Below are 19,692 nucleotides of genomic sequence, written 5' to 3' on the forward strand. Positions count from 1 at the left end.
CTTTAAAAAGTGCTGGGAACTTTAAATTCCTGGATGTGCTTGTGGCAAGCTGGTTGATAGTAGGATGTTGTTTTAAGGGTCTCTGAATTAGACTTCCTTGGCAGCCAGACTACACTCAGCTCAAACTGGCTATTCTACACGGTCATGAGAGGCAGCCTGTGTGGTAGAAATCAGCTTAGTCTTGGCTCAATCCCAGATCCATCTAAATGGTTTTATGGTTTTGGGAAAACTACCTATCTTTGCTGAACCTTATTTTTCCCCATTTGTAAAATAAAACTACAGATAATTTGCAAGGTAATCATATGGACAAGGAATCATCTGTTAGAGTGCGCGTATATGTTTACTGCCTTGTGAGGGTTCAAAAGTGGTGGCCCTTTTTATTATCAGGCCTATCAGGAAGGTGTTGGTCATGGAAAAGCCTATTAAAGGTGTTGCTGAAACTCAAAGGAGCCATTGGTGAGCTGAGGCTTATAAATGTATCTTAGGTGGGTATGTAGCTCTGATATAGCTCCTAGAGACAAAGGACCCACAGGAACCACAGAAGGAAGAAGTAATGGTGAGGCAGAGTTGGTATCTGACCAGACCAGATGATGGAAACAAAGTCTGAATTAGATTCAGAAGAGGAACTTTTATTACCTGAGGTCTGTTTAATCTCAGACAGGCTGGAGACTGAGTAGCTAAGGCCAGCCTGTTGATGCTCCATGTCTATGTAATGGACCCCAGAATTTCAAAGCTCAGAAGAGCTTCCCTGGTTGGCAGTTCTCTATATATGCTGTCATACAACTGGTGGGGAGATTTGAGCGCTGTCTGTAAGACTCTAGGAGAGGACAACTAGAAGCTTATACCTAGTTTTTCCTGAACCCTGTCCTATGTGCCTTTTACTTTTGCTAATTTTAATCTGTAATCCTTCCACTGTAAAAAAAATCTCACTATAAAAGCTTTTCTGAATTCTGTGAGTCTTCCTGGCAAAATCATTGAGCCTGAGGGTGGTCTTTGAGACCTCTGACAATAGGAATAAAAGCTGCAAACTGATTCTTTCAAAAGATTAATAAGGTAGACAGACATTTATCAAGACTATCATGACAAAAGGTTAGGAGATGCAAACCAAAATATAGAATGGAAAGCGGAAATAACTAGGTACATCAGGGATATTTTAAAATGTGAAAATAGCATTATGAATAACCAAACACTAACAACTTAAAACATAGATAAAATGGATAAATTCCTAGAAAACTATAAAATGCCAAAATTGACATAAGAAATAGAGAATTTGATTAGATCAACTGATATTAGAGAAATTTAACTGTCCAGCTCAGTTCATGAGGCTAGCATAGTCTTAATTACAAAACCAGATTAGGACAATATGAGAAAAGAAAATAATAGGGCCATTATATATAGAACATAGACTAAAATTTCTAGATATAATACAAATAATCCAACAGCATATTAAAAATAACATATCATGATTAAATATAATTTATTCCAGGAATTCAAGGATAACTGTAATTCACCACATTGAAAAGATACAAATAGAAAAGTCAGCTAATGTGGGGATAGAGGCATTTGATAAAGTTTAACCTTATTTATGATTAAAATAATGTCTTAGCAAGTTAGAAAGAGACAAACATCCTTAACTTAGTAAACTTCAGTAAATGACATACTTAGGGGAAAATTTTCAGATGCTTTTTATTTAAAATCAGGGACAAGACAAGGATGCTTATTCTGACTGCTCCTGTTTTCCAGAGTACTGGAAGCCCAGAAAGAGATAAAAGAGCATTATATGAAGATTATATGATCATCTCCTTTGAAAAACCAATAGAATCAATAGACAATTAGAACTAATAAGAGAATTCAGCAAGTTTGTCAGATACAAAAATCAACCTACAAAAATAAATTGTATTTTTCTATGCCAGCAATAATCAACCAAAAAACATTGGGACTGTTTCATAATATGGCTGCAAATTTACCCCTCCCATTGAATCTAGGTGAGTTTTTGACTGCTTCAATCAATAGAGCATGGCAGGGATGCAAGGGTAGTTCAGTGGCAGAATTCTTGCCTGCCATGCAGGAGAACGGGGTTGGATGCCCAGCACATGCACTCCCCCCCCCCACAAAAAAAAAAAGTTCAACAAATGATACTGTCATAACATGATATTCACATGGAAAAAAGAATTAAATGTGACCCCACATTACAGCATACAAAAAAAATGGCAGAAGAAACATTAGGTGACTTTTAATTGTGCAGTTTCCACATTATTTACTGGAATACTTGTTCTTGGAGCCTGAACAGCTATTAAGTCTTAACTTCTTAAACTGCCTTGCTAGAGAGGCCCCATGTACCTGTCTTCAACAGACAGGTTCAGCTGAGTCCAGCCTTGCAGTCATTCTTGACATGGTACCACATATGCGAGCAAAACCAATTTGGACTCTCCAGACCAGTCCATCTGTCAGCTGAATACTACCAAGCGACCTCTGTTGATGCCAAGTGGAGCAGCAGAAACACCCAGCTGAGCCCTGTCCACATTTCTGATCTACAAAATAATGAGATATAAAAGTAATATACCATTCACTCTGGACAAACCAACAAAATCTCATGTCCTACCTGAGATTCCAAGTACTTATGACCACAAAAACCTGTACAGCATCTACACTGGTTGAACAAAAAGGCAAATCAGCAGATGGCACCCCCTAGGCTTGTGGGAACAGCATTTATCAGGGGGAGTTGGGTTTACCATGGCATTTTGGGATCTAGCAGATCTGATGTCAGACTTTGGGAGAAGGACTCCATTTCTTGAGTTATATGGCTCTGTGAAGGATCTTTAAAGCAGGGAATTAATCTTGGTGAAGTTAACCTTTTGTTCTCATGAGGACTTAAAAATTTTAAACTCTTATAAAGGGCATAGAAGATTAGCTGAATACATGCAAAGGCATTCCAAAGTATCAGAGGGTTAAATTTCATTTGAAAGATCTCTCTCTCTCTCTCAATCTCTCTCTCTCTCAATGTCTCTCTCTTTCCCTCCCAAATAGATTTGTATGTTTTTTTCAATGCAATCCCAATCAAAATTCCAGCTGCCTGTTTTTCAGGAACTTGATAAAGTGCACTAAAAGTTATGTAGAGGAGAAAAGGTCCAAAAATCACTAAGTTAACCCTAGGAAAAAAAGTTAATGGAGGCCAGTGGCAGAATTCTTGCTGCCATGCTAGAGACCCCAGTTCATTTTCTGGTACCTGCCCATGCTAAAAAAAAAAAAAAGAGTTAAAGGGAGGACTAGCCATACTGGATATGAAGACATCCTCCAAGCCACAGAATTAAAATATGATCATCTTGGTATAAGAACTGACAATGGACCAAACACAGAGAATAGAAAATTCAGAGACAGATATCTATATATTTAATATATTATAAGTGGCACCACAAGTTGATGGGGGAAAAGGGGTGGATTGCTAGGTAGAGGATATTGAGAAAATTAAATCACTAAATGGAGAGAAACAAAATTGGATTTCTTCCCAATCATACATGGATGGATTCTAAATGGATTTTAGACCTAAATAAAGATTGTACAAATAAGAATAGAAGAAAACATTGGAAACTATCTATATACCCTACAATTCAACAATTCTGCTCCTGGTCATATATCCCAATGAAATAATCCCACCCAAGTATTAATGTTTACTGACATTCATTGCATGATTGTGCTAACAAAAAGATACCAAGTGCTGGTGAGGATATGGAGCAACTGGAATGCCCATTCTTTCATTATCAGTGGGAATGCTAAATAATACAGCCACTTTGGGAAAGATTGATGATTTTTTATTAAGTTAAAAATGCATGTACTAAATGGCCCAGCAATCCCACTTCTAGAGTAATGAGAACATATTACACATAAAGTCTCAGACATGAATATTCATAGCAGTTCTTTTACTATTAGCCCAAAACTGGACGTTTCCAGTTTATTCATCTAGTAAATGAATAAACTATAGTATGTCCATGTAATGGAATATCACTCAGCAATAAAAATGAATGATGCAACAATATGGATAAATCTCAAAAGCAATGTTCTGAGTGAAAGAGGCCAGACCCAAATGGCTACATGCAGTATTATTCCATTTATATGAAACACTAGAAAAGGCAAGACCACATGATTAGAAATCATATCACTGATTGCCAGTGACTCAGAATGGGGGAGGGTATCAACTAAAAGGGACACAAGGGAACTTTTGGGGAGTGATGAAAACATTTTATGTCTTGATTATGGTTGTGGTTACATGACTTTATTTATACATGTGCCAAAATCTATCCGACTGTACACTTAAAGGGGGTAAATGTTAAAAAATAACATTTAGGAAAAAATAAAATAAAATAAACCTATAAGCTTAAAAAATCTGCTGCTACAAACTCTTTCTAGAATCTCTTTCTTAAACATGAATTTGATTACGTCATTTATTTAATTCTGATTAAGTCATTCCAAATGCAGTGGGGAGCTTTGTAATACTCTCTACTGCATTTGGACTACGATTGAATCATCTTACCATGGCAGTGCAGCTTTTCAAGAAGTGGTATCCTCCTCCCCTCTTCCAAACTTCATGCCCTTTATTGCAGCCATCTGAACCCTATGCAGGTCCTTGAAATCAAGAACTTGCCACCTGCTTTGACTTCTACTTGGAAGGGAAGCCCCCTTTTCCCTCTTAGCTCTCCCACCCTGTACCTTTCTCCAGACTACTAGTACCTTGTTCTTCAAAAGTCGGGTCTACTGTTACCTGCTGCAGGAAGCCTTCCCTCAGCACCTCATACTTACCTCCAGCCCAGCTCCTACTGTATTACGGCATACTTTCTTTTGTTTGTGGTAGATTATCTCCTTGGGGCCAAGGACTGGATTCTCTCTTTATCCCCAGTACCTGACCTCTTGCACATGTGCAGTACATATGGGACTGATCAAACTGAATTAATTATGATTCAATAAATTGAATCAGAACAGCACATGGGGCTGTTCTGCAGAAGCACAGATGGGAGGGTTCTGATGTGATATTTTTCTTTTCAATTTTTTAAATTGTTTAACAGACTGTTTTTATTATTAAATTCATGATGCTCATTTTGAAAATTTATGAAAATACAGACAGCTATAATAAGAAAATAACAATGGCCTATAATCTGGATATAACTACTGTTAATATTTTGGTTATTTAAAATAGAACCTCACCTGCATGCAGACTTCCGCCCCTCCCTCTCTACCCCATCATCATCATTTATTTTCCTTCCCAAATTGGTTATTCCATTTACTTACTATTTTCTATCTTCTTTATTATGTTTTGTCCACTGCTATAAGCCCCAGGTGTTATAAAATAATGCTTGGTACATAACAGGTGCTCAGGGAGTCTTGGTTGAATCAATAAGTCAATGTCACCTACTATAAATAAAGAATATATCATAGCTGAGATCGTACTTTGTATACAATTCTAGATTGTTCTTCACTTAGAGTTATTCTTCATCATGCCAGTGACCAATTTAAAACCTTTCAGTGATTTATCATTGCCCTTAGAACAAAGTCCCAAATCCCTACTAGAGTCCACAAACTGTTAATCTTTGGAAAGGCAAACCACCCTCATCTTTGGAGCTCAAGTATCCAAAACCCTCAGTGACCATCACAGCCTGGCTCTAGATTTCTTCCACATTCTCTCCCTCCCGGCCATGTTGGGCTTCTTTCAATTTCTGCTGACACATTATGCCCTCTCCTATCTGAGGGCCTATGAACAAGATGTTCCCTCTGTCCCACCTTCCTTTCCTTGAGATTTCAGCTTATATCCCACTCCTCCGACACGCTTTCCTGACTCGCATCAGGTTAGCAACCCAAGTTGGATGCTTCCATGGTATCAGTATCTCCTCCTTTCATAACCCTCATCACATTTGTAATTACTTGTTCAATGTCTTGCTTCTGGATTTGACTGTAAATCAATGAGAACAAGGTCTGGAACTGTCTTGAGCATCACTGTGTTCCTAGGGCCTAGTTCAGTGCCTTGCATTTAGGAAGGCAATCAATCTGTTGAATTAATTAGCATTAAAAAGCATGCTCTTAATCATTTATAACTCTTTTTAAACCTCATTTTAATGAATGCACATTATTTTTACTGATATGCTATACTTAACTTTTACCTAAAGACATTTGGATTGTATCTCAACTTTTACTTACAAAATTAGGATGAAAATCTGTATCTGCATATTTCATTATTTCCTTAGATGCCTAGCAGATGACTGAGTTAAAAGGAAATAGTTTTAAAGTACTTGCTATGTTCTGCTGAATTGATTTCTAAAAAGATTGTATAAACTGTTTTTACTAGCAGTAGGAATAAAAACAGACAAACAAAAACAAAAAATATAAGGAAAAGAGCTTGTTACACAGAACTTTGGTGAATATTTTACTGCTCAAGTTCTCTGAAAGGAATGAGTTTGCATGTTTTCTGGATTATTTCAGATGAGGCATGCCTGATTTTGTATAGTACCCAATATTTGCATTTATAATATCCAATGATGGAAGCAATCTGATGTTCCCTCCAAGGAAAGGAGTAGTTAGTGGGAAAAGGGAGTGTCCCTTTACTTTTGTGGTCAGGTTGAGTCTGACAATCTGGTTCTTCCACTTCTTAGTCCATCTGGCTTGGGTCTGGGGTCCAGTTCTTCAATATCTCAGTAGAAAAAGCAGAGGAATTGACCTAGGATATGCACAGGGAAACTTTTATCCTAATAAATGCAAATACAGGTTGTGTGCATTCAGCAGGCAAAATGGTTGGTGGAAGTTGAGGTAGTTCTCATCTGTATCTGTTTTCTTAATGAAGTAGGTGGTAAGGTCATCAGGTAAGGGACAGGGGAGCTTGTGAGATTTCTAAAGAAAGGTGGTGTGAAACTTTTGTCAAAATTGGTAAAACAAATTAACTAGAGAGATGTAGTTGGAATTTCCAAAAATATTGAACCCCTTTGAGAAAGGCCAGTCAGAAATAGGGTGTAATACCATCAGTTCCATTAGCCATTAAGTTAGGTTTAGAATGAGTGGGTAGCTGGGCTTAGTAAGATTTAAGGTTTTGCCAGGTCAGTTAGTTAGAGATGAAGATAATGTGGGTAGAGAGTTAGGCTGAGGCAGATTGATGGTTTATGAGAAAGTAGAAGCTTGGAGTTCTGAAGAATTGTTGAAGTGAGGGGAAAAGATTCAGTTGGAAGAGAGATCACGGGCCTTTTAAAATGTTTTTTTAAACTTTAAGACATTTGGGGTTGGCATACAATTAAAATTAGCACAATATTCTTCACCTGAGGCAGGAGTGGCTGCATGGACAGTTTAGCCCTTCTAAGAACAGCTGTCTTGAGACTGACTGAGAGATCCATCCACTTTACAGATGAGAATGCTGGGAGAGGGAGAAATGGGAGCTATGATAAACAAGCTTGCAGTGTTTGTCAGACTGCCTCTTGAACCCAAAAGCCAGTGGCTTTTCTTAGAGGCTCAGAAAAGATAAGGTTGGGGAAATTCCTAAGTAAGATATATTGCTGTGAATCTCCAGTATGGGAGTAGGGGGCTAAGGGGGAGTCAGTCCCTTAGTGTTAGGTACCTATTCTATTTAGAAACTGGTTCTGTCCTCAACCATTGGAGGAAAAAGTTAATTTTTTGGTTTGTTTTATTAAGAAGTCACACCCCACTATTACACCCAGGGAGAACATTTTATTAGTATCACCTGCTGCTGCTATCTCAAGGACACTGCCTTAAGGACAGTATCACTGAGCATGAGTTGAGAGTAGGAAAGCGCACATACCATAGCATTTCTGAAGCAATTCTTCCACTGCTATCAGGGATGATGAATGCATTCTATTAAGGATTAAAAGAATCCCGAGCAGTGGTCTCTCATCTGCCACTTCATTGAAGAGGGTAGATGTAGAGTTCCAGGCTAATAAGGGTACACCAAGAGCAAGGCCACCTCTTTAGGTTTGAGAAGTTTAAGTCTTGCTAGTAGGCAGTCACTGAAACTTACTATTCTCAATTAACCCTTAAATTACTTAGCTCCCTCTTAGTTGATAAGCCTCTGAAGTTTGCTTCACCCAGAGAAGAAAAGCAGCCTCACCTTCGAAATCTTTTAAAAGACATTATTAGATACTTGAACTGTTTTTCAAGCAGTGATGTATCATCCTGGAGACATGAGACATGAGACTGAGATTGGGATTAATACCCAGAAAGACTAAGAGTGGATACCACTACCTGTAAACCTCAGTCCTACATGGGGGAAAGTTGTCAGGTGGGAAGGTAGTGGCTGGGTCAAAGGCTGGCGGAAACTGAAGATGGGAAGAGTGGTGGAAAGGGTTGAAAAGGAAGAGAATATGTGGTTCACTGGAAAGAGCTTGGCTCTGGATTTAGACCAGGGCTCCCATCCCATTGCACAGACACTAAATGTGAGACTGCTAAAATGCTTAGAACTGTTTAAGACTCAGTTTGCTCATCTTTAATGACAGCAATTATCAATAAATCATAGTGATTGTTATGAGGCCTTTCAAGTATCTGTGCTTAGAAACCCTGGAACAGTACGAAGAGAAGCATAGTACCACAGTATCTGAAAGAGGCTGAAAGGAAATGGCTTCACCGGAATTGATAGGAAGGACTGGTTTTACTTTTGATGACAATATTGAAACAACTGATTTTATTAATATAAGGAAACAAAATAATAAGCATGTTACCAATGTTGACACTGTGAATTATTTCTCTACCCCCACTCTGAGGACACTTTAAGATGAGTTGTGGAACAGTTCAATGTGTGCTTGAGGTTCTACATCATAAGATGCCCCCTGAATTCACTCCCCTGGGGTAAAACATAAATTTTTTAAAAGGGAAGACAAAGTGGGGAAAATTTTTCAAAAAATATCAAGGAATAAGATGTGCACACTGATGCTAAAAACTCAAATTAAAACAAGGCTAGAATATTTACATATTTTATTAAATCTTTACAATCAGTAATTATAATCAAATACACAATTATATACAAGGATTATATACATTTTGCCCAGACTTTTACATCACAGTACATAGTTTCCCCTTAGAAATATTGTATACATTTATCACCAAACAATAAAATCCAACAGCAGTAGTGTTACAGCACCTGTTAGTACAGACATCTTTTTCATAAATTACATCATAAGAAAATATACGGCTGTAAATTGGGCTTTTAAAAATGTCTTTTATAAAATCTGAACATACAATATTTCATTCATAGAATGTTTTTTTTTTTTTCTATGTTCTGACTGAAGCCTTGTGCACAAAACGACCGGCTGGAATATTTACTAAGTTTTTCCATCCCCCCACCCCCTAAAATTATGAGCACTATTTGAATAACTTATGCTGAGTTTTCCTTCTTTATGATGAATTTGGCATGGGGCTTGGTGAGAGGATAAATGCTGTTTTACTATAAAAAGGATTTTGTGAAGGTAATTTAAAAAACTTCTAGAGAGGATAATTATGTTAGGGAGGCTAAAATTGGAGTGTACAATTTTTCATTTTACTCTCTAAAATTATGAGCACTATTTGAATAACTTATGCTGAGTTTTCCTTCTTTATGATGAGCACTATTTGAATAACTTATGCTGAGTTTTCCTTCTTTATGATGAATTTGGCATGGGGCTTGGTGAGAGGATAAATGCTGTTTTACTATAAAAAGGATTTTGTGAAGGTAATTTAAATTTAAAAAACTTCTAGAGAGGATAATTATGTTAGGGAGGCTAAAATTGGAGTGTACAATTTTTCATTTTACTCTCTAAAACTGCAAAGAAAAAGGGAAAAGCATAATGCCAATAAATAATTTGTTCCGAAACAATGGTTGGAAGCTTATTCAAGGCTAAAAACAGAAAAACAAAAAGCCTACCCAACAAAATATTCCACCCCAAATATATTCTGGTATAATTCTTTCACACATAAAACTTTATGGGAGAAGAATGGCAAACTAGGGTCTATCACATCAGTGAACTTGATAAGCAGAAAAAACTAGTCATTTTATTTTTAGTAGATAAACAAGTTAAGCTTTAAAACTTGAAAATATCTGAATTAACTATTTGCTCTAATATCTAAATTTTAACTTTCAGATAAAATCCTTGATTCCAGATTTGTAAACATTGTATAAATCCTTCCTAGTCAAACCATTTTATGGCTGTGATGATCACTTCAGTTCACTCTCTTAAGCAGTCAACACTTAACTGAGGTAGACCAGATGTTTCTAAATTCAGGGTCTCACAGAATCCCCAAGTCTTTAGGAAGCAAAGTATTTGTAGAAGGTATTTTAAAATGCCAAATAAAAATTAAAAGCTGTTAGAGTTTAATAGTGAACACTTTGTGGCAGTATGTCAAATAAGTAAATGAATGCAGAGTCAATTACAATGTAGGGGTTTTGAAGCTAAACATTATACTCTCTGAACTAGGGAGAAATTGATTATCATTCCCTCTGGGTATTAAGTATACTAAATTTTTTTTCATTTTCTTTATTTTTTTCAAGGATTCAGTTTTTCCAGACAAGTGAACAATTTGCTTCAATGAAATGCAAAGAACAATTTGCCTCAATGAAAGACAACAACTCTCCCTAACGGTCAAAGTAAGGGAGAGTGGCAGTAAGCTGGCTTTTCCTTGCATGTCACGATCCTTCATGACATTAAATTCTTCTTGTTGGAAAAAAATTTTGTTGCTTTGAAAACTTAGAAAAGTTAAATTTAAACAACAATTGCTTTGAGCTACAAATATATATATATATATATATATATATATATATATATATACGGCTTCTATAATCGAAGTGTTAGAGGAACATCTGCTCCTTTTCTCCAAGCCCCAGTCCTATAAATCAAGGCAAGTCAAGTAATTAAGTATCAGCTATTTTGGCAGCTTTGCAATTATAGTGAACAAAGCACTATGTCTATCCTTCCTTATACTGTATGCATTATAGTTCTATCTTCTTACACCAAATTTTACATGCAGAGAGACTAAATATCCATTTTGGCATCATGTTCAATTAAGGGCCAATAAAGATCTTGTGAACAACTACTCTTTTCCCCCCTAAAGTGAATTCTCTACTATATTTATTACTCACTGACCCAATTACGTTTAGCTGGAATTTTTAAAAGGAGCTATTTATCCAGTTATAAAAGCACATGTTTACCTGGGAACTAAGACATACTATACATGAATATACATAACTACAATACAGCATTGCTGTTCTTTTGACAGCTCCATATACAGTTTAAGTTAATCAGTACCTCAAAACTGTGTTTTAGGAAAAGGTTATTATGTAATGTAAAGGTAAAGAAAAAGGAAGTAAGTCTCTCAAATACTCCTTTAGAACTGATTCAGATAAGTTTACAAAAATTAATAAATAAAATGAGTAAAGCCATGATTACAGCTGCAGGGCTGTTTAAGATATCAACAGTTTTTGAAACTCAAATTGGCCAGCAACAGACTGCCCCCCCTCCAAAAAAAAAAGAAAAAACTTTTTCATATAAGCTATACATTAGTTGCTATGGTGTAAGCTTTTCACATAGGTCACCAAAGACTACTTTTCAGGTTCACATCAGAATGAGTATTTGTTTAAAAAAAAAAAAAAAGGAAAACCTAAAACCATGATTAAACAGAAAATCTGACAGACTCTTTAGGTTCAACTTTAGAAACCAAGTTTCAAATGAGAAAATAGTAGTAGCCCCCAGGATGTTTAAGATTATTATCACAGTTTTATCATGGCTCCAAAAGATAGAAAAGCAGAACAAAGTTTTTCAGCTGTTGGTGGTATGCGCCTTGAGGCTCAAATTGCATACTAAACATGGGATGGCTTAAGGCTGATGGCTAGAGGTAACTGCCTTTAAGAGAAATGAATTGAAAAAGCTTTATAAAATATCCTACAAGGATATAACACTAAGTTCCATTTCAGAGTAGTCATAGCTTTCCCTAAGGAAGGCCCAATGGGAAGTTCATATTGCAACATTAATAATTTCTCCCTTGCTCCATTTTTCAAAACATTAAGTAACCAATTTCCACATATTATATGACCTTTTTACCTGGTCCCACTGATTAGTCTAGCTCACTGAGAAAGTGCACTGGCTTCACCTTTGAAGGGGGAAAAAAATCAAATTACCTTGATCATTTGTGACTAACTGAAGTAAATGAAAGTGATGGGCAAACACTGTTTTCACCATGAATATATTCGCTTCATAACCACTGAGGGCACTCTGGACTGTTTCTGTGAAGGCAGCGTAACCAGCATGCCCACAATACTCATATGTTGTCTTCCCAAGATCGCCTCTAACTCCCAAACCAAGAAAGAGGACCTTCCTTTATTTAGAAGGTTATATAAATTTCTATTTCCCACTCCACTCTTAACTGCAGCATTTATTTCTTGTCTATCCTGAGACTGTGGCTATATAGCTCTCAGGGATGCTGGACAATCTTTCCTACCCTGAGGTATTGCAGGGTGGCACAATGCTGCCAGCTGAGGGGGGAACTGTGAGTTTCTATTTTTGATGGGATAGTTTCAAACAAGGTCGAGTCTAATAAGGCATGCTCTGGATTCCGATGATGACTATCCCAGTCAGAACGAGGTTGCCCATCACCATACTCCCATTAGAGAGCCAGCTGAGGATTAGGGTGTCTATTAACCACAGTTTACCTTTTCTTTTTAAATACCTACCACCAGATTCTTTAACGAGTCATAGTTCATCTTTCTCCATCATTTCAAATGCTTCTATATCTTCGTTCCAGTCTGCTAATATGGAGTCTATAGGCTGGACCTTTTTACCCCAGCTAATATTAGGATTGGGATCTTCCTCAGTTTCTGGTTGTTCTTGAAGTTGGTTATCCAAATCCGTACATTCACCATCAAGACTAGTAGTCTCATGGTTTTCTGTGGGATCAGAATTCTGTTCAGAAGGGGAAATGCTTGCAGTGCTGTCCGTATCTGCTAGAGTTAATGATTCTGGGTTTGAGTTTAGAGAACTTTCCTCAGGAGACTCCTGATCAATCAAGTCAACATCCTGAGAGCTTGATGTAATCTGTTCAGCACTTTGATTCTGAGAATCATTTTCAGAGGATGATTGTTCTTCATTTTCCATTTCAGGATCTGTATAAGAAATAAGTATTTTACGCTGCTTTCCTCTCTCAAAAAATTTACTTTTACACTTTCAAAAGCGTCCTGGTTTTTGCAATAAATGAAACAATGAACATTCAAAGAGCCTCAAGTTAATGCAGAATGGTGAACATTAACACCGAAGAGTAAAAAAAAAGTGCCTTAAAGGTAATGCAGTCACATTTCTGTATATCGTTTTATAACATGCGTCAGAAATAGATCATAAATGTTCAAACTGGATCTTCCAAACTGAGAGGAATGACTCTAATAATTGACAAGACTGCCTTCCATGGCTATTCATTAATGCCAAGAAATATAATAGAAAATAGTAAAATGCATATAAAATTTCAATATACATCTAAAGTTAAATATGTAAATTCAGGAAAGCTTGCATACGAGAACATACTAAACAGAATAAACTTTAAACAGCAGTTACCACATTTTAAGAGAACATCTTTTGAAAGGTGAAACTGCCACTCAGTGAGCCATAAAGATACAGACAATACAAGATTTTTGGATAATTTAAGAGTATTAATGTGACAGATCAAATAAAATATTTTCACAAAGAATCCAGATCTTTTATAACAATTCTATTTCCTTATTGTAGGTTTATGAATTATAAGATAATAGTCATACTAACATCCATTGGAAGACTGAACAGTAGTAAACCTCTTGAAATGAATATGCAATGAAACCACTAAAGGCATTTTATTTAGAGTTCCTACAATAAAGTGCTTAAATGGCATTGATGAACATGTGCTACATACATCCTGCTTAATCTCTTCCTCTGTAATGCAGTCAGAAAATAACCAAATATCTAGAGTGTCCACTATGTGACAGGCATCATGCAAGATGCGAGGGATGAAATAAGGAGCAAAACAAACACTACTTTCATGGAGCTTATGCTCTGGTTGGGAAGAAAAATATTTACAAATAATCATACAAAATAAATGAAAAACTCCAACTGTGACATGTTATGAAAAAGAGGTATATGGTGTTAGGAAATCTTATAATAAGGAGATTTGAGTGTTTTCCTTCGTGATGTGACACTTGAACTTAGATTTAAAGGATAAGTGTTGTTAATTAGTCAAAGAAGAGTGGGAAGAGGACTGCAGGCAGACAGAGGGAACAGAAAGCATAAAGGTGCCAAGGCAAAGTCAGAGACGCTGGAGCAAAGAAAAGAGAAGAATGGTGAGAGAAATAGAAAAATAGCTATGACCCAGGTACTGTGAGGCTGTGTATGCCGTATTATACAGGTTTTTTCCTTTTTCCTAAGAAAAACAAGAAATCTTTCTAAACAAAGCAATGACATGATCCAATTGCTTAATACTATAAAACCTCATTGAAGAATATAAAACAAAATCTGATCACATTTATAGGGAAGTATATGTTCCTAGATAGAAGATCTTATTAAAAAAAAAATCCTAATTTATACATAAGCATGAAATTATGCAACTTCAAAACCAATCCCATTTCTTCTTCCTGGAACTAGACACAATTATTTGAAAGTTCCTATAGAAGAACATACGTTTTAAAAAGTCAAGATTCTTTTCTTACTGAAAAGAATCAGTAAGAGGAGACTTGCCTTGTCAGATATGAAAATTTATTTGAAATAGCAAACTTTTAATATTGGCATAAGATTAAACAAATACGTTAGTAAAGCAGAAAAACAAGTCCAGAAACAGATCCAATTATGTAAGAATATTTAATATTAGCAAAGACAGAAACTTAACTCAAGGAAAATAAGGATAGTTTACTCAATATATATGGTACTTAATAATTGGTAATTTATCTGGAAAGAAAGTTAGAAACCTAACATACAACATAAAAAATACATCCCATATGAATTAAAGATTAAAATGCTAAAAATGAAGTGGTAAAAATTTCAGGAAAACATTATATAAAAAGATGGGGGAGGGGTAGATATACTGAAACAAAGAAAATACAGGAGCCTTAAATGAATTAATACTTTGGGTTACATAAAATTTTAAATGAAAAGAAGTACCACAAACAAAGTCAAAATACACTATGTTGGGAATATATTATACACACACACACACACACACACACACACACACACACACACACGCATACATAACTAATAGAGGTCCTAAAAAATTTTTAGAAAAAGGCAAATGTTAAAAAGGAAAAATCTTATTAACAGGGAATTCAGAAAAGAGAAAAGGCAAGTGAAAAATAGTCCTATAAAGCATATGTAAATTAACCTAAATTACCAGTTTCACCTATTCGATTGGCAAAAATTTAAAATAGCAATAAAATCCACGACAGACTAGAATTAGTGCAAAACGTGCACTCACATATCTTGCTGGAAGGAATGTGAATTGTCACAACTTTTGTTGGAATGTAACCTGCAACAGGTATTAAAATTCAAGAGACCCATATCCTTTCCCCAGCATTCCACTATGCAGCATCTCAAAATTCTAGAGAAGTATCAATATGTAAGAAGATATGTACAAGGATGTTTCCTGTAGCACTGTTCAAACTAAAAAAAAAAACCAAAAACAAAAATCTGGAAATAGGTTGGATGCCTAATAGTGGAATGGTTAAATAAATTACTATATAACCATACTATACAAAATTAATACAGCTTTTTAAAAGAATAAGTTATGCTATCTTACAGGCTGGGAGGATTGTCCTTAGAGATTTAATTATAAAAGGTAAGTTACTGAATGATGTTTACTTATAGTATGATTACATTTTGTGAAAAGAGAAAATCTGTATTTTAAAAACAAATAAAGCACAGAGAAAAGTATGAAAGGTTATATACAAAACTCTTAACAGTGGTTTGTTATCACAGGAAGAAGAGATTATTACTTTTTCCTCAATATACCTCTGAATTGTTTAACATGTTGCAAGTTAAAAATTTTTTAATTATAAAATTAGAAGACACCAATGAGACATTCTACAAAGGAGAGTCATCAAGGAACAACTGAATTCAGATGTGAGAAAGAGAAAGGATACTGAAGAAGATACAAACAGAAAAAAGTACTCTGGTTTTCAAAGGCTTCAGGAACTATAGAAATAGAGATAGCAACCGGGAAAGTAAAAATGGCAGTTAGAGAAGTATAAAAAAGAAGAAAGGGGCTGCCACTCATAAGATTCACTGCTATGAATCTTCCTTCTGAATTATATGTCACTGGTATGTATCAGAGTCCCTAGATAATAACAACTATAATATTAAATTCAGGAATGGTATAGGAAAAATGCAGGAAGCAAAGAAAGAATGGAGAAAATCTCAAGATACAAAGAAAAGAGATTCGCTAAGTTTTAATATTTAGGAAAGCTACTAAAAGGGAAAAGGAACCTGGTAAAGACTTAGAAATTGAAATTTTTACAATCATTCATTAAGTCATTTGTACATATTGCATTAACTGACAGTAAAGAATATAGAGATGAGAACTAGGTAAAGAGATAGCATATAATATAAATACCATAAACGATACTTTTAAAACTCTCTTAATTTTACTTAGATGAAAAAGAGAAAATCTCATAACGAAGGTAGCATTTATTTCGGTATTTAGGATGCCTAAATGTTCTCAAAGAGGAAAAGGGCTGTGAGGATAGTGATAAGTATTGAGAAGGAATTTCCAGAAAGAAAGATGTGCAAATGCAAAAATACATGAGAAGACATTGCATAGTTGGAGAAGGGAGATGTCAATTCTGCTAATAAACAATGTTTTCCATGGTCCTCACAGAGGCCACATGCACATGTACTAGGTTTTTCACCTCAGAATCAAATCCTTTCCAACAGCAATCCTAAGTGCCACAGTTCAACTCATGGACTGATTCACTTTAACAAATTTCAATAGGGGATAATCTCAGGACAACTGGCACTGTCTGACTTCACGATGGGACCATTCTCTCCCCCATTTTCTCTGTCTGCCTCTTCATCACAGAGACATTAGTTTAAGTGTGCTTAAAACATTAGTTTGTAGTCCTTAAAAGCACTGTAGGCTTACCCTGTAAGTCACAACCATGATTATGTATATGAGACTTTAAAATGCTGATTTTCCTTGAGAAATGCTAGTGAGCTAAGGAAATTGATGCTTAATTCTTAATTGTACACTGCTTCAATTCAGAACTAAAGGTAGTAACACATTGTCTTTTGTTGTGGGGAAAGGTTTTGAATTATGAGTAAGTACCTTTATAAACTTCTGAAATTTTGGAAAGATAGATTATATGAAGAGACAAAATATTGAAAATTCTGTTCAATAGCAGGTTGTTGTTAGCCTGACTTTTAGAAGTGTGACTGGTTTGACCCAAGGAAGTAACCTCTTTACTTCATAAATTATGAAGACTTTAGCTTCTGAAGAATGCATAAAAAGATACCTGAAGATTATTGCTAACAGATGGACTGTTACAGATATGTCTACTCTAATGGCTGAGACTTACCAGAATAAGAAGATGAGGGTGGAGTGGGAGCTTGTTTGGGGGCTTCTGTTTTTTTGTATTCATATGTTGGAAGAAGGGCTGATCAGTATGTGACTTTTTAAGAATGTATGTATTTCTAGAATGAAATTTCTAGAGGGCAATCTAGAGGACATTACTGTTCAGATTTTAAGGATATCATTACTTGGTGTACTTGTATAATGCTACCTAGTACCCCTGATGTTACAAGATGTCCTGATCCATAGCTAGGAGAAGAGAGGATGCCTTCTTGGTCTCCTTCAGAGTTTCTCAAAGCGTAGCTGAGCAACCAGCTACATCACAATCATCTGGGAGGTTTCTTTAAAATTTCAGATTCCTATTGCCACCTTCAGGGATTCTGTCTCAATATTCTGGAGAAGGACTCAGGAATCTATACTTTCAACAAGTACCCCAGCTAATTCTGAAGCAGGTGAGAAATACTGAGGCACGCAATAATGGTATAGGACAAATTAATGATAACCACTACAAACTTCAAAAGATAGTTTCCTAAGTGAATAACATAGTTGATTTCATAAAACTATTATTGATTTTTGCTACAGTGATAAATATTAATAGTTATTCTATAAACTTGTTACTGAGTTAGTAATATAGCTGTATATTTCTCAAAAGAGCACATAAAAAATAAAGGGGATTTTTGAAGACTTTTATCAAAACACCATTCTATAACAGAATCATATTTCAATAGATTTACACACAAAAGTCCTTTTACTACAAAGTCCTTAAGGGAATAAATACTGTTCAAAGAATTTTTTTTACCCCTAGTAGTAGTCCCCATTTCTGATACCCTCTCTGTATTATGAAAAGGACCGTAATCTGTTCATCCTAATCCTACCCGCAAACATGTAAGTTTTTAAAATAAGATATTATTTAAAATATTTTATGTGTACTCAAATAAAGGAGTAATCAAAAGTGATAAATGCCAAAAAAACAATGGCTTTGTTCAAGCTATTCTTGCATGGATATGGACTAGTGAATTAATCTATTATATGGGATGAATAATAGAATCTGTTATAAAATGATAGAGAATTATTATTATGGGACAGCTGACTAGACATAAAAATAATCTGATTACATTAAGCTAGAGGCTATCATGATATCCACTGAAAGAAAACTATAAATATATATATGATTAAATATACATATATAAATATGCATAATTTAAGACTTATTAATGTAAGATACTTACTACTATTAATAACGTAGTTTGGAATCATTTTACCTTTTAATATTGCTGCTGAAATTCCAATGGTAGCACAAAGTAGGGGGGAAAGCAAAGGCATTAAAGAGTTATATGAAATAATAATTTGCCTATGTTTTTTATGTGTCTAAATGCATATATGTAGGAAAGAAGATCAAAATTCAGAAAAACGGCACAGAAAAAAAAATCAGGTAAATAGAGGGATTTAAGAAGATAAGAAAACCTTTGTATTCTGTTGTTTTCATCTATACCGTCTTACATACATCCTACTCGCTGACTCCATTGCCCTTAAATAGACGACATTTGAAAGACTCTCAAAAGAAGAGCAAAGCAATACAAGATGATGAGACAAAACACTGCTTAGGACAGCACCAAATTATCACCAAACATCTGGATTCTAAAAACGATGTCTCATTTGAAGGTTATATTGAATTGAATCAGTTTCCTGTATTATTTATCAAACAACCCCAGGGGAAACAACAACACTGTAGGAATTATACAATTGTATCCATTTAAGGATGTGGGAGGAGTCTCTATGGATAAAAAAGACTGCTATGATAAACAGGCTCATAGCCTATGTGTGATGGCTCACTTTCCCGCATTTCTCCTCTATTCCTTGGATATGAAAGTATAAAAGAACACTATTACTAAGACCTCATGTTTATATAGCAATTTGGGCTTCAAAGAGCTTACAAATTACTAAAAACATTTTGGCCTAGGGAGGACTATATATACATACCCATGAATTAAAGTCACTGTCTTGCATCAGTCATTGATAACTCTTGTTATTTATAAATATCTGTGAGATAAACTTAGATTTCAGGAGGAAGAAGCTGCTAGATTTTTATTGCCTTAACAAAGACAGTGGTCATTTGATGATAGGTAACCTGGTGAGACCCAACTATTCATTAATGCATTGTATACAACATCATTC

The 19,692-nt window shown here is 35.4% G+C and overlaps 2 protein-coding genes and 1 long non-coding RNA gene across 7 annotated transcripts in view; 2 read left to right on the forward strand and 1 right to left on the reverse strand.

Annotated features, from left to right (window-relative positions):
• RNF2 (ring finger protein 2) overlaps positions 1 to 19,692 on the forward strand; it is a 670,080-nt gene that overhangs the window by 238,857 nt on the left and 411,531 nt on the right. The window lies entirely within an intron of this gene.
• The window catches only part of EDEM3 (ER degradation enhancing alpha-mannosidase like protein 3), a 101,131-nt gene continuing 92,205 nt past the window's right edge, over positions 10,767 to 19,692 (reverse strand). For all 3 annotated transcript variants that reach the window (XM_077157215.1, XM_077157217.1, XM_077157216.1), the window contains exon 20: positions 10,767 to 13,105. In XM_077157215.1, coding sequence (XP_077013330.1) covers positions 12,696 to 13,105 — 410 coding nt within the window. In that variant the 3' untranslated portion in view covers positions 10,767 to 12,695. The remainder of the gene's footprint in view (positions 13,106 to 19,692) is intronic.
• LOC143680755 (uncharacterized) overlaps positions 17,779 to 19,692 on the forward strand; it is a 79,798-nt gene continuing 77,884 nt past the window's right edge. For 2 of the 3 annotated variants that reach the window (XR_013174163.1, XR_013174165.1), the window contains exons 1-2: positions 17,840 to 17,969; positions 18,904 to 18,949. This is a non-coding gene — a long non-coding RNA (uncharacterized LOC143680755). Of the gene's footprint in view, positions 17,970 to 18,903; positions 18,950 to 19,692 lie in introns of all 3 variants that reach the window. The other variant, XR_013174164.1, reaches the window with a different exon arrangement.

Source organism: Tamandua tetradactyla, chromosome 4 (genome assembly GCF_023851605.1).
Source record: "Tamandua tetradactyla isolate mTamTet1 chromosome 4, mTamTet1.pri, whole genome shotgun sequence".
Classification (NCBI taxonomy): domain Eukaryota; kingdom Metazoa; phylum Chordata; class Mammalia; order Pilosa; family Myrmecophagidae; genus Tamandua; species Tamandua tetradactyla.